The sequence below is a fragment of the Scyliorhinus torazame genome, chromosome 19, assembly GCF_047496885.1.
Source record: "Scyliorhinus torazame isolate Kashiwa2021f chromosome 19, sScyTor2.1, whole genome shotgun sequence".
Taxonomy (NCBI): domain Eukaryota; kingdom Metazoa; phylum Chordata; class Chondrichthyes; order Carcharhiniformes; family Scyliorhinidae; genus Scyliorhinus; species Scyliorhinus torazame.
The window spans coordinates 78,439,154-78,464,844 of record NC_092725.1 but is presented as its reverse complement, the minus strand read 5'-3'; the positions used below and the strand labels follow the sequence as shown (position 1 = coordinate 78,464,844).

The 25,691-nt window shown below is 44.3% G+C and overlaps 1 protein-coding gene across 11 annotated transcripts in view; it reads right to left on the bottom strand.

The window, feature by feature from the left end:
- The window catches only part of wnk1b (WNK lysine deficient protein kinase 1b), a 254,162-nt gene that overhangs the window by 18,288 nt on the left and 210,183 nt on the right, over positions 1 to 25,691 (bottom strand). For 9 of the 11 annotated variants that reach the window (XM_072484577.1, XM_072484578.1, XM_072484579.1 and 6 more), the window contains 5 exons: positions 19,483 to 19,555; positions 15,193 to 15,353; positions 11,871 to 12,565; positions 5,222 to 5,424; positions 4,940 to 5,134 (listed from right to left, as the gene is read on the bottom strand). In XM_072484577.1, the coding sequence (XP_072340678.1) occupies positions 4,940 to 5,134; positions 5,222 to 5,424; positions 11,871 to 12,565; positions 15,193 to 15,353; positions 19,483 to 19,555 (1,327 nt within the window). Of the gene's footprint in view, positions 1 to 216; positions 3,981 to 4,939; positions 5,135 to 5,221; positions 5,425 to 11,870; positions 12,566 to 15,192; positions 15,354 to 19,482; positions 19,556 to 25,691 lie in introns of those variants that run through there. The other 2 variants (XM_072484582.1, XM_072484581.1) reach the window with 2 other exon arrangements.

Sequence of the window (25,691 nt, the reverse complement as noted above, 5' to 3'; positions counted from 1 at the left end):
AGAAAATATTCTCAATGGGGAAACAAAATTGACAACAGCTACAATCACTAGCCTGTGGCATTCTTAACTTTTGTGAGGTAATGACTGAGCTGATTTTCACTTGTCTGGACATTTTGCCTGCATAAACCAGAAATAGAATGGGACTAGGAAATGGTTAAACTTCCAAAATATATACTTTTCTTTCTTGTTCAAACAGGAAAAAATGGAAATGAACTGTTATCTGTGTAAAACAACTAAGTTCTTTTATTATACCAGAGAGGGATGTAACAGGATCTTAACCTTAATAATCACTTTGCAGACAGCAATAAAAAAAATTATATATTCACATACATGTACAAATGCAAGATCATACATCAACATTTGCTCACATTTTTAAATACACCAGTACTATCTGAATCAAACAAAATGATTTAGAAAGACCCAAGAAAATTCTCCAGAAATGACAAAAGTTGCCAGCATATGGAGATAAAACTACAATGAAACTCTTCTGGAGCTATTGCATTTCCTAGCACCATCAATTAATTGCATCTTCCCTGGTGGACAAATGTTATTTTATGGACAGGCAAATACATATGATTTCAAAAACACACTGCTGACTTGGTAGATGTAGGTGACAAATTATAGTCTGCTTTCTTCATTGCATTGGAACCAATCGCTCTAGACTGATGATTTTTTTTTATTAAATCGGGGTTTGACTTGCACTGCCCTCAGTACAAGACAGTCCAACCCAGAGATGCAATCAGAAGCGGAGATTAGTTTCATTGGCACAAATCTTTACTCAACCTTCCCAAAGTTGGTTAAACAAACCTGGATGAATAAATAAGCTGCTCTATTTGAAGAGCCATCAAGCCCAAACCCTCAATTAAATCCATACAGCACAAATTTGTGTAATAATGAAAAATAAGGTGGATCAACTTGTTTGATTAAGCAAGGTGGCCAAGAAAAAAATAAGAAAGGTTCGCATTTTATATCGCTCCTTTCACAACCACCAGTCATCTCAGTCAATTATCACATTAGTCAATTAAGTACTTTTGAAGTGTAATCACTGTTGCATTGCAGGAAACACAAAAGCCAATCTGCCCACAAGCAGCTCCTACAAATGGCAATGTGATAGAATCTTAAAATCCCTACAGTGTAGAAGGAGGCCATTCGGCCCATCGTGTCTGCACCGACCCTCGGAAAGACCACCCTATCCCCATAGCCCCAAATCCTTGGACACTAAGGGGCAATTTAGCAAGGCCAATCCACCTAACCTGCCCAACTCTGGACTGTGGGAGGAAACCAGAGCGCCCGGAGTAAACTCAGAGATACGGGGAGAGCGTGCAAACTCCACAATCACCCGAGGTATAAATCAAACCCTGAACCTTGGCGGAGTGAGACAGCAGTGCTAACCACTGTGCCACCCCATGGTGTTAATGATTAGATAATCTGTTGCGTGATGTTAATTGGGAGAAAGTATTGGCCAGGTCACCAGGTACAAGTTCCCTGGTCTTCTTCAAAACAGTGGCACAGAACATTTACATCTACCTGCAATAGAGGACCAAGATTAAATTTTGTGCTCAAGTCTTGAGCCTACAACCTTCTGTCTCAGAGGCAAGAGTGCTAAAAACGGAGTCACAGGTGACCCCTTCAAACTACCTTCAACATTTGTGACCACTTTGCCCGAGTGGAAAAGCTTCAGCTTTCTCGAATAAACATAAATACCTTTGCAGCCTTCCTCTTTTTCTTTTCAACTTTGTGCATTAGAATCATAATTGTCCCACCATTGGTGACAGTGCCTTCAACCATCTCAGCCCAACTCTGGAATTCGCTCCCTGCATCGGTCTCTCTACCTTGCTTTCATCTTTTAAGACACTACTTAAAACCGATCTCTTTTACCAAGCAATTGGTCATCTGACCTAATATTTCCTTATGTGACTCAATGTCACATTTTGTTTTACAACGCTTCTATAAAACGCTTTGGGACATTTCATAAAGAGTATTATATAAATGTATGTTGGTGTCTGTGACCAAAGGACTTTCTAACACAGTGTGTGAGGTGCTTCTCCAATCACGTGGACAAGTTAACAAAGTGCTTATTAATCTCTGGGGAAAGCAACTTCCATTCAACATATTAAGCATCATTTTTCTTTAAGGTACTTTCTTCAGAATAACTTTTCAGAATAATTTTTCTTCAATTGGAAGTATTTTTCCACCAAATCTTCTCTGGAAAAGTGGTTTAAAAATCCTGATATACAACAACCTCTCTGCTGTAAAATGCAACCAGTGTTCTAAACAGATAACAGAAGAGGTGTACAACCTGTCATGAAGTTAAACTGTGAGCACAAAGACAGCCAAGTTCTGTTATCCGTGTATTGGTGCTAAAGCCATTTAGCCCCTGCAGGAATTTCAAAACACTAAATAAATACAGATGACAGGTTAGTGTTTTAGAGAACTTTCAGTTCTAACAAAGGAGCTAGGTATCAAACATAAACTTACCCTGGCTCTTGGCAGATATTGAGAATTGTGCAATTTTTAGTTTTAGATTTTTTCCTTTTTATCGACATACAATGTCCAACGCCGGCATCTCCACATCATATTTTATTAGTCAGGATAAGGACAAGCAAAAACCCACTGACATGCATGGACCTAGGTCGCAACCTTCATTCAATGAACAGGAGTAGCAGAAAACCAGCTAAATATGGTGCATGATGCTTCCTCTGATTTCCGGCTAAAATACAAATAGCAGCTCAAAAGAAATTATATTAAAAGGAGACTCTTGTAATTTGGCTAAATTGTTTTTTCACTCCCATCAAGCGTTATACAAAGTTGGTGTGCCAGAGCAGCAAATTTCACTACACCGATCAAGTGCAGAAATTTACACAATTTGTTGTGAGGTGTGCTCTGCTAAATCATTTGTTTCAACTGCTCCACACTCCAGACAGAGGCAATAAGCTTGACATCTGGGTTATTCTTTCACTTCTTGATCACAATCCTCCTGTTCTCTCCATTTTAATTAATACTCGAATCGCAGAACCCTACAGCACAAAAGGAGGCCATTAAGCCCAAAGAGCCTGTGCCAGCTCTTTGAAAAAGCTATCCAAGTAGTCCCATTCTTACATTCCTTCTCCACAGCATTTAAAATATATTACAAGTATGTATCAATAATAATTATCATCTTTATTGTCACAAGTAGGCTTACATTAACACTACAATGAAGTTACTGTGAAAAGCCCCTAGTCGCCACATTGCGGCACCTGTGCGGGTACACTGAGGGAGAATTCAGAATATCCAATCCACCTAACAGCACTTCTTTCAGGACTTGTGGGAGGAAACCGGAGCACCCGGAGGAAACCCACGCAGATACGGGAAGAATGTGCATGCTCCGCACTGACAGTGACCCAAGCCGGGAATCGAACCTGGGACCCTGGCGCTGTGAAGCGACAGTGCTAACCACTGTGCTACCTTTCTCTCTTTTCCCTCAAACTCTCTTTTCAAAGTTGCTACTAAATTTAGTTCCATCGCCCCCATTTAATCAGTGTGGTCCAGATAGTGACTTGCCGTATATTTTTAAAATTGCATCTCCATTCTGGCTCTTCCATCAGCCATCTTAAATCAGTGTCCTCTGGTAAGCAAGCCGCACATCAGTGAAAACAGTTTCTCCTTATTTTGCCCATCAAAACAAATTTGGGCACCTCTATTAAAACTCCGCTTGACCTTCTCTGCTCCGAGAAGTTTCTCTAACAGGGAATAAAGTAAGGCCTGCCCTGGCCTAATCCCCATCATTAGCCTGGCAGATTGAAAAATTATGATCAAGAATCAAGCATTATTTTACAGTTGGACATTTCATTCTTCCAGCTCAATCAAGTGCTTCCTCAGCTTTGTGCTTTTTCTCCATGCATGTTCAAAATTCGTATTTTCTTCCTCCTTCACTCTTGTTCCTGAATCCCTGAAACTAAATGCCAATAAATGACCAGCTTCCAGATTTCTACTATTTCATTCTGCAAAAAGAACAAAATGAGACTTGATCTTATTTCTCTAAAATCTGATTTGACTTCTCGGTCATGGTCACTCCACAGTCCATGCCATTTGCTAAGTGGCAGGTTCACTGCAGCTTTATCCCAGTTCACAACACAGCTTAAAAGGTTCTCATAAAACAAAAGTAATGATCATTATTGTGATACTGCCCACTTCCGAGCAAAATATTGCTTTCCGGAGAGCATTCATTTCTGATTGCTTATGTTCCTACATCTCAGGGACTGCAATGGTTCAAGAAGGGAGCTCACCACCACCTTCTCAGGGGCCTAGCCAGTAATGCCCACATCCCACAAATGAACTTTTTTTTTTTAAAGAAAGGAGTCCTTCCATCTTTTACCAGAAAGGCATTATAATTCAGATGGACAGAGGAGACTTAAAGCAGAGTCAGCCTTATCTCAACTCACAAACCCACAGAAATTTATCATGTTTACCTTACAAAGCAGAGAATTAGGGCAGCTTTAATTGGCAAAAGTTGAATGGGGGACGTTACGGACATTTGTGTACTTTTGAAACAGTACAGGGAGCAATTATCCAAAGTTTGTGGGCTGCAGGTTTGAAGATCAGACTTTTAATTCATTGATACTCTACATGACAGTATTACTTCCAATGGCAACATCACCGCAGGCAATGAAACCAGTCTTAGAATAAGGTTTTACTGGATGCACTTGTTGGCACTTCCATCATCTTAGCTCTGGTGTGAATTGGGAGATGTCGCAGTAAGACAGTGCTGGCCAGCAATGCACTACTGCCATTGCCTGGCTGTATGAATTTATCCTCAAAACCAATGATCACAGAAAGAAAATTTGCCTAAGAAACTACGCATTTATCAACCTTACATTCTTACACCTAAAACTGAGATAACAATTGTAAAATAGACAGAATTTGTAACCCAGAAACTTTACATTATTAGCAAGATTCTTACCTTGTCCAGTACCAGAAACACTTTGTCCAGAAATCACCCCTTCACTAGTGTAAGCAGAGTACAAATTTTCACTGGATGGTGATGGTTTCAGCAACTGAACTTGTCCAGAAACAGGTAATTCTTGAGTACTCGGGGGTGGCAAAAGCATCTGCTGTGGTGCTGAAACTGAAGCAGTACTCTGAACAGCTAAGGACCCTGCAAATAGAATGCAGCTACATGATATCAACAGCAAACACCTCATTACAAAAAAACCTATCACAATGGATGCTAATCATCACCTACCAGAAGGTAAAGGACTCTTTTGTCCTTGGGAGCTGCTCCGGCTAGATTTGCTGCTTTTCCCCTTCGTGGGCCGCCTGCGACGTCCAGACAGGGGTGCTGCAGGTGGAATTATTACAGCAGGTGGTGCCTTACCCAATTTGATATAGAGTTCCTCAATCTCCAGCTTCTGCCGTGACTGCAACTCTTGGATCTCTTTCAAATGTCTGAAATAAATGAGTTTGGTATAGTATACTATTTTGATAACGTTGGTTTTACACACTGCATATAATACAGCATTTTGCAAAAATGATAAAAGGATTGCGAAAGGGTATATACATTTGACAGCAAACATAGCAAACTTATTTGTGTGAATACATTATATACAACAGCAAGCACTACAGAAATGTTGGCAGTGAAGAATTCTTTCTTACAACCGTTACCTGAGTGAACCTGCTTACTGGCCAACTCCAAAACCTGAATGGACCCAGAAATCAGCAACACCAATCTCAAAAGTCATCAGGAAACTGATGGTTCAGAGAGCAGGTTTCATCATTCAGAAGCAAGCTCTTACCACGAACAGATTTCAGCAAAATTCAGCGAGAAGCAAAGCACAGAAATTTCTACTCATTCACCAAACAACCGTTTAATCAGCAGAGTTATAGCCAGCAATTTTGACTAATACAAATGGTTAATGGTCATTATCTTTTGGTCAATGTGAGTGGGCGCCCATTTTAAATGTTTGGGAGTTCCTCGGGTAAGGGAAATCCAGAACAAGGGAAACAATCTTAAAATTAAAGCTAGGCAAGCAAAACAGAACTCAGCCGTTTACTTCCCTTCCCAACCCCATCCCACAAGGATGGAAGATGCTGAATCAATTAAAATATTCAATGAGATTGATATTTTTCAACAATGCCACCAATGGAGGAAAGATGGGTAAATGAAGTTGAAGTACAGATTTGGGGTTAGCTGACTGAATGGTGGAATTGGCTCGTGGAGCTCATGTCATGCCATTATTAGAATTTGTTAATTGTATTTAATCAAGTTGTTGCAGTAAAAGTCCTTGTGGGGTATTTATCTCAGAAAAACCGAAAATATCGACTTTTAAATACAAATAACATTCAACACTGCAGATGGGTTGAATTTTATTCCTCTCCATTTTACCCTCTCACAAAAGTCATCCTACTGCATGGCTGTACATGTTCTGTCAGCAAAAAGTGATTGATCCTCAGATGCTCGGGGTGGAGAGAGGGTGTCAGTTTAGCCTGATCTTGTCACACCTCATATTCACCATGAAATCATCACATGAAAATGATTCTCTCTTCCCTAACTTAAGTGCACTGTAATCAACCCACATTGTCCCAGCCAAGATCAAGTAAAGCTAGTGCTCGTTAAAGACCAACTTCATCCCCACAGCTTAGCACCACATCAGGTGATATATTTATAAGCGAGTAAATATGACATCAATTCACCACCATATATTTGCACATTCAGCAGGACAAATGTCACGATTCCTGCAATAAAAACCACGATGACAGATGATATTTAATTGGCTGGGGGTCAATCTGCGAGCGCTATTTGCTAGTCATAACTGGAGCAGCAGTAAAGACAATGCACTGTCCCCAAGTTAAAGAGAGAAAAATAATTCTGAATCATCACTCATTGCTGGTCATAATGGTGTCTTTGTGAATTGGGGACAGGATTGGATTTTGTTATGAGGCTCTTGACCACATCAATAACATTTGGTCATTTATTGCTACTTAAACTGTGACCTAGCATAATTTGTTCAGGAATAGAAAGAAACTTTGAAGACAAACCAATATATATTTTATTATATCAAAATTAATTTGAATGAGACAAGCTGGAAAATTTCACGGCCAATGCCAATATATTTTTTGTGAGGGCCACGAAGAATCCAGCACGAGTTTCAAGGATACAAAGAAATAACATTTATTTACAATAACATATATATATACACACACAACAGCAGCAACCTCACTTGCTGCTTACTCCTTCCTGCTGGTTCCAAACTGGCCAGCTTTATTTATACAGGGAGTCTGCTAATGATTTCTCCACCCCCCTCATTGGGGAAGCTCATACTCCCACAGGATTGTGGGATTGTCATTAGTCCCCAGCCAATGGTAAGCAGGCAGGTTATAACATCCCTCCCCCCCAAAGTCCAAGGAATCCACCGAAGACCCTGGCGAAGGAGGGCATCGGACTCGTTTTGCCGCAGGCCGGACACCATTGGCACGAGGTGCTGGATTGGGGGCGTGTAACGAGACGGAGGCCGGCGCTTCCGTGATGAACGGCGTAACAGTTGTACATCCACGGCCCGTGGGCTAGAGGATTCCCCCTCTGATGCGTCCTGTGTCTCCATTACAGAGTCAGAGTCTGCTGCCTCTGTCATCTCGGCGTCTCTATCTCCGCGCGGTTCTGTAATGACCTGCGCAGGCTTTGTGTGAGGCACCAGAGGAAGATTGTGAGGACTACTTTCCATTGTCTCTGGTCTCTGCAGCTGTAGAAATGAGCTCCAGGGGCAGGGAATCTTTGGAAGGGATAGTCTTCTGGACCGAACGTAGTCTACATGTTTGCGCTGGAGATGACCCTGGGCTTGCACCGGGTAACAGATAGGGCCCGTTTGGCAAAAGATTACGCCAGGGACCCACTGGGCACCACCAGCAAAATTGCGAACGAACACTGGGTCACCGGGCGCAAACTGCCGAATCGGCCGATGCCGAGAAAAACCCTGTCCCTGCCGTTACTGTGTGCGGCGTACTTTTGCGCCAATGTCCGGGGAAACCATACTAAAGCTGGTGCGAAATCTACGGCCCATTAGGAGTTCTGCGGGAGCTACCCCCGTCACCGCATGGGGGGTGGTCCTGTACGAAAACAAAAAGCGAGCCAGTCTCGTGTCCATTGACCCGGAAGACTGCTTCTTTAGGCCTCGTTTGAATGTCTGCACTGCGCGCTCCGCCAACCCATTTCAACCCGGGTGGTAAGGGGCAGTGCGGATATGGCGTATGCCGTTCATCTTCATGATCCTCGCAAACTCCTCACTGGTGAATGGAGTGCCGTTATCCGTGACCAGCACCTCGGGGAGGCCATGTGTAGTAAAAGACAAACGCATCTTCTCAATTGTTGAGCAGGTCGTTGTGCCGAGCATCTTATGCACCTCTAGCCATTTAGACTGGGCATCGGTTAATAAAAGGAACATGGATCCTTGAAAAGGGCCGGCGAAATCCGCAAGCAAGCGCACCCAAGGCCGCCCTGGCCATTCCCAGTGATGTAGGGGCGCGGCCGGCGGAAGCTTCTGATGCTCCTGACAAATGGAGCAGTTTTGGGCCACCTTCTCAATGTCGGTGTCGAGGCCTGGCCACCAAACATAATTCCGGGCCAACATTTTCATTTTGGTCACACCTGGATGCCCATTGTGCAGGTTTCTTAGCATCAGCTCCTGTCCTTTTTCCGGGACAATCACACCCGTCCCCTACAAGAGGATGCCGTCTTCCACGCTGAGTTCTGACAGTTTGGAGAAAAATGTCTGCAACTCGCCTGGGAGCTGTCTATGCTGCCCACCATACAGGACTATGTGTCGAACCTTTGACAGGACTGGCTCCGTCTGGGTCCACTCACGGATCTGTGATGCCGTGACAGGCAAGGTGTCCATAAAATTTAGGGTTGCAACCACCTCACCGGTCATGGGGGTCGACATGGGGCCAGTCGATAAAGGCAGTCGGCTCAGTGCGTCGGCATTCGCTATCCGCGTTCCTGGTTTGTGCTCCAGAGAATACTCGCAATGCAGCGAGCAACAAAGCCCAGCGCTGGATCCGTGCGGAAGCAATGAGCGGTATTGGCTTATTCTCTCTGAAAAACCCAGCAGAGGCTTATGATCAGTTACGATAGTGAAGTGGCGGCCATACACGTACTGGTGGAAATGTTTCACCGCAAAGACCACTGCCAGGCCCTCCTTCTCGATCTGCGCACACTTTTTTTCCACTGCAGTCAATGTGCAGGAGGCGAAAGCTATCGGCCGCTCGGCCCCGTTCTCCATCTTGTGGGACAGGACGGCCCCAGTACCATACGGGGATGCATCACATGTGACGAGCAAAGGCTTTCCAGGATCATAGTGGGTGAGTAACCCAGACGACGACAATTGTTGTTTTACCCGCCGGAAAGCGGTTTCTTGAGGCTGACCCCAAACCCAGGTGTGATTTTTCTTCAGCAGAGGATGCAACAGGGCCAGCGTAGTTGCCAGATTGGGGAGGAACTTCCCGTAATAGTTTACGAGGCCGAGAAAAGAACGAAGATGCGAAGTGTCAGTCGGGGCGGGGGCCTGTTGAATCGCGCGCACCTTCTCTGCGACGGGGTGCAAACCTTCGCAGTCCACCCGATAACCCAGGTAGACTACTTCCTCCGCCTGAAAGACGCACTTTGTGCGACGTAAACGGAATCCAGCCTCCGAAAAGCGTCTAAGGACAGCCTCCAGATTTTCCAAATGTTCCTGCTCAGACGTCCCCGTGATCAAAACGTCATCTAAGTAGACAGTGACACGCGGTAAACCTCTCAAAATGCCCTCCGTAATGCGTTGAAAAATAGCGCAGGCAGAGGATACTCCAAAGGGCAAACGTGTATATTCATACAGGCCCCGATGTGTATTAATTGTTACATATGGTCGGGAGGCAGGGTCCAGCTCCAACTGTAGGTAGGCGTGACTCATATCTAATTTTGTGAACGAGAGTCCACCTGCAAGCTTTGCGTAGAGATCCTCTATGTGAGGCATTGGATATCGGTCGAGTCGGGAAGCCATATTCACTGTAAGTTTATAGTTGCCGCACAAGCGAACTATGGCATCTGGCTTCATTACAGGTACAATTGGTGCTGCCCTGTCAGCGAAACGGACGGGCCTGATAATACCCAAAGTTTCCAAACGAGTGAGCTCCCCTTCTACCTTCTCAAGCAAGGCGTAAGGTACCGGGCACGCCTGGAAAAAGCACGGCGTGGCTCCTGGTTCGACTTGGATACGGGCTACGGCCCCTTTTATTTTCCCCAAACCGGGCTGGAATACATCTGGGTATCGTCCTAGCACCTCAGTCAACCCTCCGGAAACTGTTTGGAGGATGTGCTGCTGAACAAGCGCAAATGGCGCAACCAGTCCAGACCCAACAGGCTGGGCCCATGGCCGCGCACCACAATAAGTGGGAAACGCCCCTCCTGGTGTCCATAAACAACAGGGGTCATCGTAGTTCTTGCAATGTCCAATGGTTCCCCCGTGTAGGTGGCCAACCTGGCCTGTGAGTCAGTTAATGTAAGGGTCTGTATACCCTGCTTGATGCGGTCAAATGTCCTCTGGGCGATCACGGAGACCGCTGCGCCAGTGTCCAACTCCATCTCAAGCGGGTGACCATTGACCCGTACTGTCACCTTAATGGGGGCCACACGGGGAGCTGCCACACAATGCAGCTGCAGGCAGTCATCCTCCGTCCTCAGGAGTAGTCGCCGCAGGTTCATCCACATGGAAGGTACGGCCCCTGGGCTGGTCCCAGTTTCGATCAGAACATTTCTGACAAGGTCTCACCATAGTCAGTACGCCGCAATCCTGCGTAGCCTGGATAGAAAGTCTGCAAGGGATTCTCCTGGGGTGCTCTCAGCGGTATTAAACCGGTAACGTTGGGCTATCGTGGACGGGGTTGGGTTAAAATGCTGCCCCACTAAATTCACAAGTTCATCAAACGTTTTGGTGTCCGGCACAGCTGGGTACGTAAGGCTCCTAATCACCCCAAACGTATGCGGGCCGCAGGCGATGAGCAATATGACCACCTGGCGCTCGTTTTCGGGGATATTGTTTGCCCGGAAATAGTAACGCATCCGTTGTGCATACTGGTTCCAGCTTTCCAGCGCAGCATCAAAAACATCCAAACGTCCGTACAGAGGCATGGTGTAATAGAAAACAACTTCCAACCTGTATCCAGCAAAAATCCAAGGAGGTGGCTTCAGCAGTGTAGACAGCTATTTCACTTTAACTCTCGTCGCCAGTTTTGTGAGGGCCACAAAGAATCCAGCACGAGTTTCAAGGATACAAAGAAATAACATATATATGCACAACAGCAGCAACTTCACTTGCTGCTTACTCCTTCCTGCTGGTTCCAAAGTGGCCAGTTTTATTTATACAGGGAGTCTGCTAATGATTTCTCCGCCCCCCCCCTCATTGGGGAAGCTCATACTCCCACAGGATTGTGGGATTGTCATTAGTCCCCAGCCAATGGTAAGCAGGCAGGTTATAACAATATTCCATGTTCTTTTAGACAACAGATTATTCAAAAATTATTTTTAATTAAAGTGCCCAATTCTTTTTTTTTTTTTTTAAAGGGGCAATTTTAGCATGGCCAATCCACCTATCCTGCACATCTTTTGGGTTGTGGGGGTGAGACCCATGCAGACACGGGTAGAATGTGCAAACTCCACATGGACAGTGACCCGCGGCTGGGATCGAACCCGGATCCTTGGCGTCCTGAGACAGCAGTGCTAACCACCGTGCCGCCCTTATTCAAAGACAACTGGTATTATAAAATTTAAATTTTAACTGCTGGAAACTAATACTTGCATCGATGTGCATTGACCATAGAAAGCAAATTTTATAACTAGATCCAGAGAAAAGTAATCAGGCACCTACTTGTCCCTCAATCTGTGCAGCTCTTTTCTCATATCTTCATCTTCAATTTCTGAATCATTATCACTACTCATGTAGGAAGAGTTGAATGAGTTAGTAAGGTTCTGTACAATGGTGGTACCCTTGGATTCCGGCGATTGAGGGGAAACTGAACTCCCTGCACTATCAACCTGCATTTGATCCAGTTCCTTTGAATAGGGTTGCTGTCCAGTCTCCAGTAGGATTGGTCCATTCACATGCAGATATTGTTCTGAACTAATTGATTCTTTTGGTGGTAAGATTTGATCTGAAGCTCTGAAGAGATCCACAGGCACTGATGAAATTGCTGTTAGCGAAGCTGTACTCGTAGGAACATAATGGGAGCTTCCCTTGCCGGCTTCGTAAGTAACTTCATCTTGTGTCCTTGCCACTGAAAAACGGCCGACAGTGTCTCGCCTCGTTGTGACCTGGAATCGTCCTATTTTTGCCTGCTGGGATGGTTCCTGTTCTTGATATGATGGAGATTTACTGGTTTTGCTTGGAGTTACGAATGCACTATCCACCACATCTTCTTGACTGTCATATTCAGAAGGTTTTACCACTGTACTTTCAGGGCTGCTTCCAGAAAAGGAAGACTCATCAGAGGTATGTTTCAGTTTGCTCTCTTCCCGTTTATCATTTGCTTCTTGATACAAGACATCATCTGTTGCAACAGAAACCTACAAAAAAAAAGGACATTTTTTAGAGTTTCATCAAATAAAAATTCATTCATAGTAATCTTTATTATTGTCACAAGTAGGCTTACATTAACACTGAAATGAAGTTACTGTGGAAAGCCCCTAGTCGCCACATTCCGGCGCCTGTTCGGGTGCACTGAAGGAGAATTCAGAATGTCCGAATTACCCAACAACACGTCTTTCGGGACTTATGGGAGGAGACCGGTGCACCCGGAGGAAACTCACGCAGACACAGGGAGAACGTGCCAACTCTGCACAGACAATTTGGCTCACGAATGAAAGAATTGTAAGATTATAAGATACAAGCTGTCAAAGCAAGGGGGCTCAGGTAAAAATAGTTGTCTGGCAGGGTGACACCCCCTCAGTACTACACTGGAGTGTCAGCTTTGATTTTTGTGCTCAAATCCTGAAGTGAACCCACAACCTGAGTCAAGAGAGGAGTGTAATTACCTAAGCAACGACATTTATGTGCCCAAACCCAAGCACACATTTTAGGGATGTGTTTTTTTTACATTTATTGCACCTAGTGTTTTATGCTCATGTCCATAAACCATTCCAAATCCTACAGGGCTGGTTTAGCCCAGGGCTAAATCGCTGGCTTTGAAAGCAGACCAAGGCAGGCCAGCAGCACGATTCAATTCCCGTACCAGCCTCCCCGAACAGGCGGCAGAATGTGGCGACTAGGGGCTTTTCACAGTAACTTCATTTAAGCCGACTTGTGACAATAAGCGATTTTCATTTCATTTCATTTCAAGCAATATCATAAGGAGCAAAAAAAGTACAAATCATTAAGTTGAACAATAAATTTAACATGCACGTTCCAACAGAATTCTAAAAAACTTTATTTTGGTCCTATTTATTATTCAAATGTTGCCCTCAATTCCACCCCTCGCCCAAATATTTTCCATGGCTGGTCTCTGCTGGGAAAGGCTCATAATTCAGGCCAGTGACGAAGCACTAGCATTCACCGCTGACTTCAAAGACAGTCGCCCTCAAAGATTTAACATCCTCTGTGACACATATTCCCCCCTTTTCGACATTAGTTTGAATCTAAGTGGCAAGTGAAAGGGATATAGCATGGTCAGCAGCCGATCATATTTAAGTATTCTCACAAACTGCAATCCAGAAAGTAAAATGCAGATATTCTTTACAATTAATTAATTTTTACACAATATACACGAGATGAAGGTGGAAACTGAATCATCAGTTTAAGTCCTACTCCAGGCCATGAGAACAAAAATCAAGGCTGGCATTTCATTGCAGTACTGAGGGAGTATAACACTATTGATGGTGCTATCTTTTCAGATGAGACTTTAAACCTGCTGGGTGGATGTAAAAGATCCCATGGCATTATTGCAAAGAATAGGGGAATTATCCCCAGCATCCCAGTCAATATTTAACCCTCAATCAGCAATACAAGAAACAGATTATCTGGATATTACCATATGCTGTTTCTTGAGGAGCACAAATTAGCCGTCATGTTTCCTACATTACAACAATGCCTAAACTTCAAAAAACTTCAATTAAATTGTTGTAAAATGCTTTGAGACATCCAGTGGTCATGAAAAGCATGATATGAATACAAGACTTTCTTTCTTTAAATGTGACATTTTACCATAGTGGAGAAATCTGACATAACAGAAATACAAGGGCCTGAATTCACCGGCCATTGGGATTCTCTTTTCCCGCTGGTAGCACACCTCTGCCCGCCTGGGGTGGTTTCAATGGGAAATCCCATTGACAATCAACAGGAAGATAGAATCCCACCAATGAATGGCGCTGCAGAGAAACACGCGACTGAGGAACTAGAGAATTTAGCCCAAGATTGACTTTTCAGGACCAGAGGGATTCAACAATAGTAATTATCAACTTGCATCATTAAAACCCAGTTACACCTCATTCAACAAGTTGCAACTTTTTACATTGAAATTAAAGCATAAAAAGTGATGTTCCCATCAGTTTTGGGATCTCGCCCTGAATGCAATTGCGCGAGTGGGGGTGGTGTTAAACAGCACACTCCGTGGAAAGTTTAGTTCCCTAACAGCAACTTCTAAATTTCCAGATTTAATTACGAATTGCGTTTATGCAGACTCCAGAAGCTGCTGTCAGTTTCAGGGGAACAGAGCAGCGAATCATCTGCTCCCATATAAGCATTTTTCAGAGAAACAACAACAAATGACAATGATTGGATACTCTGGGGCTATGGAACTTAACACAATCAGCCAAATTTCTCTTTGCTTTGTTAGCCATTTAAAGAGAATGTGCGTCATTGTTTTGTTCCCCAAATGGAACTGGTAGACAGAAACAAAGCAGATAGGGTGCTTAAATGTTTATCAGGATTTTGATAAAGGCAGCAGCTGTTCAATATTATCTGCAGATCAAGTTGAAACCAATGAGTTGGTGAGGAAAAAAACTACAATCGTGAAACACAAGTCAGAAATATATCGTAAAATTGATATCAGAATATAGCCAAACAAAAGCTATTACACTTCAAAAGTATTTCATTTGCTATAAACCATGCTGAAATTTCAAATGGTATTTGAAAGCAGTAATAATTAAAGACAAGTCTTTTTCTTCATCGCCTCTAATTTTCAAGACTAAATTCTTACCTGAAAACGTCCCATTTTAACAACTCCACTTCCAACACCAGCAATTCCAATTGTGTTTGACTCGATGACACCTTCCTCATGCACCCGCGACACTATCACAGGATGGACAGATTTGTCTTCTGAAGCAGCCATAATAATGTCAACTAGCTGTGGAACATAACCTGATGGAAAAAGGGAGGAAAGAAATAAAAATACACTTATAAATTAGATTTTTCCCCAAACTGCATTTAGATCACATGGTTAAATGTATTCAAAATATGACTGCTCACTTTAAGAGCTTTCAAAATTGGGTCGCTATGTTTATTCGAACAAACAAATTACATCATAGAATTTGCAGTGCAGAAGGCCATTCGGCCCATTGAGTTTGCACCGGCTCTTGGAAAGTGCACCCTACTTAAGCCCACGCCATATCCTATCCCCGTAACCCAGTAACCCCCACCTAACCTTTTTGGACACGAAGGGCAATTTAGCATGGCCAATCTACCTAACCTGCACATCTTTGTACTGTGGGAGGAAACCGGAAGTAACCCACGCAGACACGGGGAGAACATGTAGACTCCGCACAGATAGTGACCCAAGCCGGAATCAAACCTGGGACCCTGGAGCTGTGAAGCAACTATGCTAACCACTGTGTTACCGTGCTGCCCTTGAGTAAAGACACCCTGTACATGAGTAAAGGATCGTGTGGATGCCTGTCTTTGGCTGACAGCTATCATTCAAAATTGTTTAAATTTCTGAATCATCAGCATTCAACCATTATCAGGAGAAATTATTGTAGCAGTTTGCTTCAAATTTTAAGTAATATAGAAACATAGAAAATAGGAAAAAATAGGAAGCCATTCGGCCCTTTGAGCCTGCTCCACCATTCATTATGATCATGGCTGATCATCCAACTCAATATCCAATCCCGATTTCCCTCATATCTTTTGATCCCCTTCGTCGAAAGTGCTATATTTAACTGCTTCTTGAAAACGGCAATGTTTTGGCCTCAACTGCTTCCTGCAATAACAAATTCCACAGGCCGACCGACCACCCTGAGTGAAGAAATTTCTCCTCATCTGTCCCAAATGGTCTACCCTGTATCTTCAGACTATGCTCCCTGGTTCTGGACACACCCACTTTCAGGAACATCCTTCCTGCAGCTTCCCCGTCTAGTCCTGTTCGAATTTTATAGGTTACTATAAGATGAGATCCTGCCTCATTCTTCTGAATTCCAGTGAATACAATCCTAACCGATTCAACCTCTCCTCATACATCAATCCCACCATCACAGGAATCAGTCTGGCAAAACTTTGCTGCACTCCCTCTAGAGCGAGAACACCCTTCCTCAGATAAAAAGACCAAAACTGCACACAATATTCCATACCCTGTATAATTGCAGCAAGACATTCCTGCTCCTCTCGCTATGAAGGCAACATATTATTTGCCTTGTTTACTGTACCTGCATGCTTACCTTCAGTGACTGGTGCACGAGGACACCCAGGTCTCGTTTCACATTCCCCTAATTTATGGCCATTCAGGTACTAGAAGGCCAAAGTGGATAACCTCGCATTTCTCCAACTTACACTGCATCGGCCATTCATTTGCCCACTGCGACCTCCTCACGGCTCACCCTCCCACCCAGCTTGGTGTCATCTACAAATCTGGAGTATTACATATTGTTCCCTCATTTAAATCATTAATATGTGAATAGCTGGGGTCCTAGCACTGATCTCTGGGTTACCCCACTAGTCACTGCCTGCCAATTTGAAAAAGACTCATCAATTCATACTCTTTGTTTTCTGTCTGCCAACCAGTTTTCTATACATCTCAATACACTACCCCTAATCCCATGCGATTTAATTGTACACACTACTCTCTTGTGCAAGACTTTGTCAAGAACCTTCAAAAAGTCCAAATATGCCACACCCACATCGACCAAGAAAGCACACAGCACCTATACTTGCTCAGGAAACTAAGAAAATTCAGCATGTCCACAGATGCACCATAGAAAACAGCCCATCAGGCTGCATCACAGCCTGGTATAGCAGCTATTCAGCATAAGACCATAAGAAACTACAGAGAGTTGTGAACACAGACCAGTCCATCACACAAGCCCACCTCCCATCCATTGACTGTGTACACCTCCTGCTGCACTGGAAAAGTGTGCAGCATAATCAAAGACCCCTCCCAGCCAGCTTATTCACTCTTCCAACTTCTTCCATCGGACAGGAGATACAAATGTCTGAGAACATGCACCAATAAGTTCAAAAACAGCTTCTTGCCCGCTGTTACCAGACTCCTGAATGGCCTTCTTATAGACTGAGCTGATCTCTTCACACATCTTCTCTACTTAATACTACACTCCGTATGCTTCAACTGATGTCTGTGTCTATGTATTTACATTGTGTATTTATGTATGTCCTATGTTTTTCATGTCTGGAACGAGCTGTCTGGACTGTACACAGAACGATACCTTTCACTGTACCTTGATACACGTGGCAATAAATCAAATAATTGCTCCCCCTCCAACTTTACTAGTTATACCCTCTAAGAATTCCAGTAAATTTGTCAAGCATGATTTCCCTTTCATAAATACATACTGAATCTGTACAATCCTGCCACTATTTTCTAAGTGCTCTGAAATGGAATCTAAATGGATTCTAGAATTTTCCCCACTACTGATATCAGGCTTACTGGTCTATAATTCCTTGTTTTCTCTCTACCTCCATTTTTAAATAATGGAGTTACATTAGCTAATCACCAATCTGCAGGAAATATTCCAAAGTCTACAGAATCCTGAAAGATGACCACCAATGCATCCACTATTTTTAGAGCCATTTCCTTAGGTTCTCTGGGAAGTAGATCATCAGGTCCTGGGGATTTATCAACAAGCTGTCTGGGCTATACCATCAATCTCTCCCAACATAATTTCTCCACTAACATTGATCTCCTTCAGTTCCCCCCTCTCACAAAACCCTGTGTTCCCCAACATTTCTGGTGTCTGATTTGTGTCCCCATTTGTGAAGACCGATCCAAAGTATGTGTTTAGTTGCTCAGCCATTTCTTTGTCCCCTATTTCTGATTGTCTTCACCAATCTTTTTCTCTCACGTACCCATAGAAACTTTTACAGTCAGTTTTTTATGTTCCTTGCAAGCTTACTCATACTCGATTTTCCACTTCTTAAACAATCCCTTGGTCCTTCTTTGCTGAATTCTAAACTGCTTCCAATCCTCAGACCTGTTGTTTTTCTTGGCCAATTTGTACTCTTCTTCCTTGGATCGAATACAGTCTCTAATTTCCTTTGTAAGCATGAATTACCACCTTTCCAGTTTTACTTTTGTGCCAGACTGGAATAAACAATTGTTGCAGTTTGCCCATACGCTCTTTGAATGTTTTTGAAAAATGAAACTTAAGTAAATTCTACTCATCCATTACTCATTTTTCATTCAGTAGTAGATTCATATCTGTTACTCAAAAATCCTCCGATTAGGGACACAGGAACAGGAGGAGGCCATTCAGCCAGTCAAGCTTGCTCCGCCATTCAATGTGATCATGGCTGATTGGACATTCCAGTGCCTTTTAACCACATTATCCCAATAACTCGTCACATCTGTTAATCAGAAATCTATGAATCTCTACCTTAAACATATTCAGAGACTGAGATTCCACACCCCTCTGGGGTAGTGAATTCCAAAGATTCATAACCTTCTGAGTAAACAAATTTCTCCTCATATCAATCCTAAGTGATTTCACCCCTATTTTGAAATTGGGTCTCCTAATTCGAGAATCCCAATCGAGGGAAACACCTTCCTTGCAACAATCCTGTCTATTTCTTTAAATATTTTGTAGATTTCAATGAGATCAACTTTCATTCTTCGAAATTCCAGAGAACACGGGCCCAGTTTGCCAAATCTCTCTTCATAAGACTGGCTGGCATCACAGATTTGGGGAACCTTCATTGCACTCCCGCTAAAGTAATAACATCCTTTCTGAGGTAAGGGGACCAAAACTGCACACACTACTCCAGGTGCATTCTAACCAAGCTTCTGTACAATTCAAGCAAGACTTCAGTACTCCAGTACTCAGATCCTCTTGCGATAAAGGCCAACATTCCATTAACCTTCCAAATAGCTTGCTGCATTTGAAAGATAGCCTCATGTTAGCACAATTGATTATACTTAATGTTAGCCCAATTGATCACATTCAATTGAAGGATTTTGTCTTTGATGAGCTACAACATTACACATGACTTTTTTTTCCCTGCAAGTAGTGCTGCATCATGTAGCTCATTTCAATAAATTCTTTACCTTCACCAGGCAGGCCAGTTGTTGTATAGCTCTGTCCAGGATGCACAATCGACCCATTTACTGGAACCACACCCTTCAAAAAAAGTAAAAACGGATATGGTTAATGAAAACATGACCGCATCAGAATGTTGATTTGCACTAATTTACCTATAATCGTTTGATAGGACAAAATTGGACTGTTGATTAGGGTCCAGACAACATTCCGGCAATCATACCTGAAGACTTGCGCTCCGGAACTAGTCGCGCCCAAGCCAAGGTGCTCCAGTATAGCTAAAACAATGGCATTTACTTGACAATGTGGAAAGCTGACCAGCTATGTCCTGTCCATAAAAAGCAGGACAAATCCAACCCAGGCAATTACTGCCCGATCAGTCTACTCTCGATCACCAACAAAGTGATCAAAGGGGTTGTTAACAGTGCTGTTGAGGGATTTCCGGGGCGACTATGAGGGAGTAGGTCGTACATTTGGTGACTCCCGCTCTGGCGAGACATTCGGACCTGTCCCCCCGACCTTTCTTGCGTTTTTAAGCGCTGGACTTGAAGAAGCAGCGAACAAGTGTCGGGTATATATATTGGTTTATGGAACAGAGAGCCCGAAGGGATCAAAAGGGAAGAAACAAAAAGACAGGCTCGAGCGGGGTGTTGGCTGCAGCAGCGGACAAGATGGCCGGAGTCCAGACCCCTGGGGCTTCGGCCCAACCATCAATGGAGGAGCTGATGCAGGTCATCCGGGAAGGCTTCGCCAGACAGAAACGGGAATGTCTGGACCCGATTAAGGAAATGGTGGAGAGGATGAAGCGGAGGCTAGGTGCCCAGGACCAGACGATCCAGAAACTGAAGAAGGTGCTAGCTGAACAGGAGGAACACCAGACGGCGGTGGAGATGGAGGTGGGGATGCTGAGGGACCGGCAAAAAAGGCTGCTGGAACAGGTAGAGGATTTGGAGAACAGGTCCCGTAGGCAGAACATAAGTATTGGTGGCCTCCCGGAGGGGGGGGCGGATGCCGGGGAGTTTTGTGGCGAACATGTTCCAGAAGCTGCTGGGAGATGGGGCTTTCCCCCGACCGTTGGAGGTGGATCGGGCATACAGAGCGCTGGCGAGAAAGCCGCGACAGGGAGATCCCCCTCGGGCGATGGTGGTCAGGTTCCACAGGTAGCTGGATAAGGAGCGCATTCTCCAGTGGGCCAAGCGCACGCGGAGCTGTAAGTGGGACAACAGAATTTTGCAGGTGTACCAAGATTTAAGCGTGGAGGTGGCCAAGAGGATGGCAGGCTTTAATCAAGTCAAGTCGATCCTGTTCAAGAAGCAGATTATGTTCGGACTGTTGTATCCGGCGCGACTTTGGGTTACGCATGAGGACCAAGATCATTACTGAGTCACCCGAGGACGCTATGGAGTTCGCCAGGAGGAAAGGACTGGTGCTAACTTGAGAACATTCTGCTCTAAGTTTGTGAAACTGTTTTTCCTGTTCGTTTTAAATGCTGTTTGCACTGATTTATTCATTCGTTCGTTTTTGTTCTTGACTTTTTCTCTTCGATAATGGTGTTTTGTTTAAGTAGAGGAAAGTAGTTTTTTTTTTTATTATTCGATTTCGGTGGGTTTTCTTTGTTGTGAGGGGGATGGTGGGGGGATTTTTGACTTTGTATTATTTTGAGTAGTATTACTTTGATATGTATTATGGCGAGAGTTTGGCATTGTTTTTCTTTACACGGACTCTGGTTGGCGTCTGTTTCTTAAAGTGGGCGGTTGTCGGGGGCTGGGTTGATGAGGGCGATGGTTTCGATGGGCGTTGGGGGGCAGGTAGACAACAATAGGTGGGAGACATGCTGGCGCCGGAGCAGTGGGCGACCAGGCTAACTGGGTGAGCTAGTCTGTAGGAGCACAGTGGGGGGGCCATAGAGGCGCAGGGCAGGGGCTGGGGGCAGGCGCAGTGTCCCCCAACTAGGCTGGTCACGTGTAAAGTTAGAGGGCTAAATGGACCGGTGAAAAGGGCAAAGGTGTTCGCGCATCTTAGGGCTCTAAAGGCGGACGTGATAATGTTACAGGAGACGCACCTGAAGGTAGCAGACCAGATTAAGTTGAGGAAGAGCTGGGTTAGTCAGGTATTCCACTCAGGGCTAGATACGAAGACCTGGGGGGTCGCGATTCTGGTGAACAAGCGGGTACAGTTTGAGGTGGGGAGTATTGTTTCAGTCGGGGGGGTCGCTACGTTATGGTTAGCGGTGAGCTGGAAGGGAGGAAGGTGGTCCTGGTCAACATCCAAGTTTGGGTTGACGAGGGGGAATGAATTCCGGTAGATCAGATGCGGGACTTTTTGCGTAGGCAGGTGCCATCTTTTCCACTCTTGCCACTAAGGGGGATCCAAGATAGGGTAGTGTCTAGAGGATGGGTGGGGGAGAGAAGTGTCTCGGATATTTACAAGGAGTTCATGGGGGCGGAGGAGACGCAGTCCGAGGAGCTGAGGCATAAATGGGAGGAGGAGTTGGGAGGGGAGATTGAGGAAAGGTCTGTGGGCAGACACGCTGAGCAGGGTCAATGGGACTGCAATATGTGCTAGGCTTGGCCTGATTCAATTTAAGGTCGTCCACCGGGCCCACATGACAGTGTCCCGATGAGCAGATTCTTCAGCGTAGAGGACAGGTGTGTAAAGTGTCTGAGAGGACCGGCAGACCATGTCCACATGTTTGGGGCTCGTCCAAAACTTAGGAGATACTGGCAGGCGTTCGAGGACATTATGTCTAGAGTACTGAACATGAGGGTGGCAATGAGTCCAGAGGTGGCGATTTTTGGGGTTTCAGAGGCCCCGGAAGTCCAGGGGGAGAAAGAGGCCGACGTCTTGGCCTTTGCTTCCCTGGTTGCCCGGAGACGGATACTTCAAGCTTGGAGGGACTCAACGCCCCCGAAGTCGGAAGCTTGGCTGTCAGACATGGCGAGTTTCCTGGGCTTAGATAAAATCAAGTTCACCTTGAGAGGGTTGTTGTTAGGGTTCGCCCGGAGGTGGCAACCATTCATTGACTTCTTTGCGGAGAATTAACCGTCAGCAGGGGGGGGGGGTTAGGGTAGTATAGATAGAGAATATTAAGGTAATTAATATCATAATACATATCAAAAGAAACCGCAAATACTAAAATCTGACAGATCAGGAGGAACTGATGGCTTCCATCCTAGGGTCCTGAAATAGGGAGCTGCAGAGATGGTAGATTCACTGGTTATGGTTTTCTAAATTCCCTAGATTTTAGAATGGGTCACTGTCTGTGCGGAGTCTGCACGTTCTCCCAGTGTCTGCCTGGGTTTCCTCTGGGTGCTCCGGATTCCTTCCACAAGTCCCGAAAGACGTGCTGTTAGGTAATTTGGACATTCTGAATTCTCCTTCTGTGTACTCGAACAGGTGCTGCAATGTGGCGACTAGGTGCTTTTCACAGTAACTTCATTGCAGTGTTAATGTAAGCCTACTTGTGACAATAAAGATTATTAAAAATGTTCAATTTATTCCTGCACGGTTTTCTGTCAATTAACAAATCTTCAATGCATGCTAATATACTACTCCTAACCACAAGTCCTAATTGTGTGCTAACCTCTTATGGCGCTACCTGATCAAACGATTTTTCAAAATCCAAATACACGACATCTGTTTCCTTTGATGCATCATTCCAGTTAAATCCTCAAAAATAACTATCAGATTTGTCCCATTTTAAAAAAAACCTTTATTAAGTAGTCATTTATAAGTGCCTGAAGACCTTTGAAATAATGGGAGGTTATCTCATCAAAATATGAAATTCTGCAAAATGCTCAACAGGGTAGATAGAGACTGCTGCCCTCAGCTACACTAAGGGAGCACTGCACTGAAGATGCCATTTTTTGGATGAATAAGTACGATGAGGCCCCCATCTTCCCCCTCAGGTAGCTGTAATAGATCCCATGACACTATTTCAAAGAAAAGCTGGGAATTTCCAGCACTTTTCTGCTTTTATCCCAGGTGTATTGACCAATACTTATACATCAAGCAAGCTCACAGGAATAGATTTCCTGTTCATCGTCACATTGCCATTGGTGGGAACTTGTTGTATGCAACTTGGTTGCAGCATTTCCTACATTTCAGAAAATACTTTATTGGTGATAAAGCACTTTGGGATGTCCAGTAACCATAAAATATACTCTATAAAAGTCATTCTTCTTCCATGAAAAACTCAAAATCAAACATGAAAGCTGAGCCTACGGTTATGTGCAAGTGACATTGAAAAGCTAAAGGGGGAGATTGCAAGTATGGGGCAGTTGACATGATGAAGTGAGAATGGATCTTTGAGAAATGTGGGCTGACAAAATCTACACAGAAGCTGACAACCGTACCAAGTAAGTCACGAATATCAATGTATAGAATAAAAAATGGGCATTTTATCCAGCTAGCTTGCTCCTTCCACAAACCTCAATTTCCCATTGTGTGCCTAGAGATCTAACTTAATATCCCCGACATGGTCATGACCAAAAGGCAAAAAATTTACAGAAAAATGAAACTCTTGATGCCAAGATCATAGAATTATCATAGAATTTACAGTGCAGAAGGAGGCCATTCGGCCCATCGAGTCTGCACCGGCTCTTGGAAAGAGAACCCTACCCAAGGTCAACACCTCCACCCTATCCCCATAACCCAGCAACCCCACCCAACACTAAGGGCAATTTTGGACACTAAGGGCAATTTATCATGGCCAATCCACCTAACCTGCACATCTTTGGACTGTGGGAGGAAACCGGAGCACCCGGAGGAAACCCACGCACACACGGGGAGGATGTGCAGACTCCGCACAGACAGTGACCCAAGCTGGAATCGAACCTGGGACCCTGGAGCTGTGAAGCAATTGTGCTAACCACTATGCTACCGTGTTGCCCATGATGGAGAATATTTCAAACTATCAATTTCACATTAAAACCTACACCATGCAAACTTGTATTCCATTAATTAACTGTCAACAGTTGCAGCAGCACTGAAATACCAAAGCAAGACCCAAGGGTTTTACAAATATTGTGTCTTTAAAGACACTGAAGAGGTATTGCCAAACTTGTTCAGGGGCATACTCAAATCAATTGCTAAAAACTGCAAGAGACATCCGGTGGAGAGAGTGGTCGCACATTTGATGTCTCCTCCTTGAGGTGGAATTATTTGGTCCTTTTCACCCTATATAGGGGGTGTTTGCTGGTGCAAAGTGCATGAACAGTGAGAGATAGAAATTCTCCTCCGGTAGCACCTGTGGCGAAAAGAGTAAATATGGTGGTCAATAGGACTTTAAACTAGAGATTGGGGGGGGGGGGGGGGGGGGGGGGGGGGGGGGGAGGAGTCAGGGAACCAAGAGGTGAAGTAATCAGTGGGAAGCGTAGCTGCTTAGGAATACAAAAAAGCACGAAAAGACAGAACTCAGGAGAGGTTACGATAGTCCCCATCTCACAAAATATGACACAGTGTATGGAAAGGCTCAGTAAACCAAGGTCCACCACACTAAGAAAACAAAAAGGGACGGTCAATAGAGAATTAAAGGTGTTATATTTAAATGCGCGCAGTGTACGGAACAAGGTAGATGAGCTTGTGGCCCAGATTGTGACTGGCGGGTATGATGTGGTAGGCATCACAGAGACATGGTTGCAGGGGGTTCAGGACTGGCATTTAAACATCCAGGGATTCACAACCTATCGAAAAGACAGAGGTGGGCAGAGGGGGCGGGGTTGCCTTGTTAATTAGGAATGAAATTAAATCAAAAGGACGAAACGACATCGGGTCAGATGATGTGGAGTCTGGGTGGGTAGAGTTGAGGAAACACACAGGCAAAAAAAACGTAATGGGAGTTATGTACAGGCCTCCTAACAGTGGTCAGGACCAGGGTCACAAAATGCACCACGAAATAGAAAGGGCATGTCAGAAAGGCAAGGTCACAGTGAACATGGGGGATTTCAATATGCAGGTGGACTGGGTAAATAATGTTGCCAGTGGACCCAAAGAAAGGGAATTAATTGAATGTTTACAGGAGGGCTTTTTGGAACAGCTTGTCATGGAGCCCACGAGGGAACAGGCCATTCTGGACTTAGTGTTATGTAATGATCCAGACTTGATTAAAGATCTTAAAGTAAGGGAACACTTAGGAGGCAGTGATCATAATATGGTAGAATTCAGTCTGCAATTTGAAAGAAAGAAGGTAGAATCAGATGTAAAGGTGTTAGTTAAA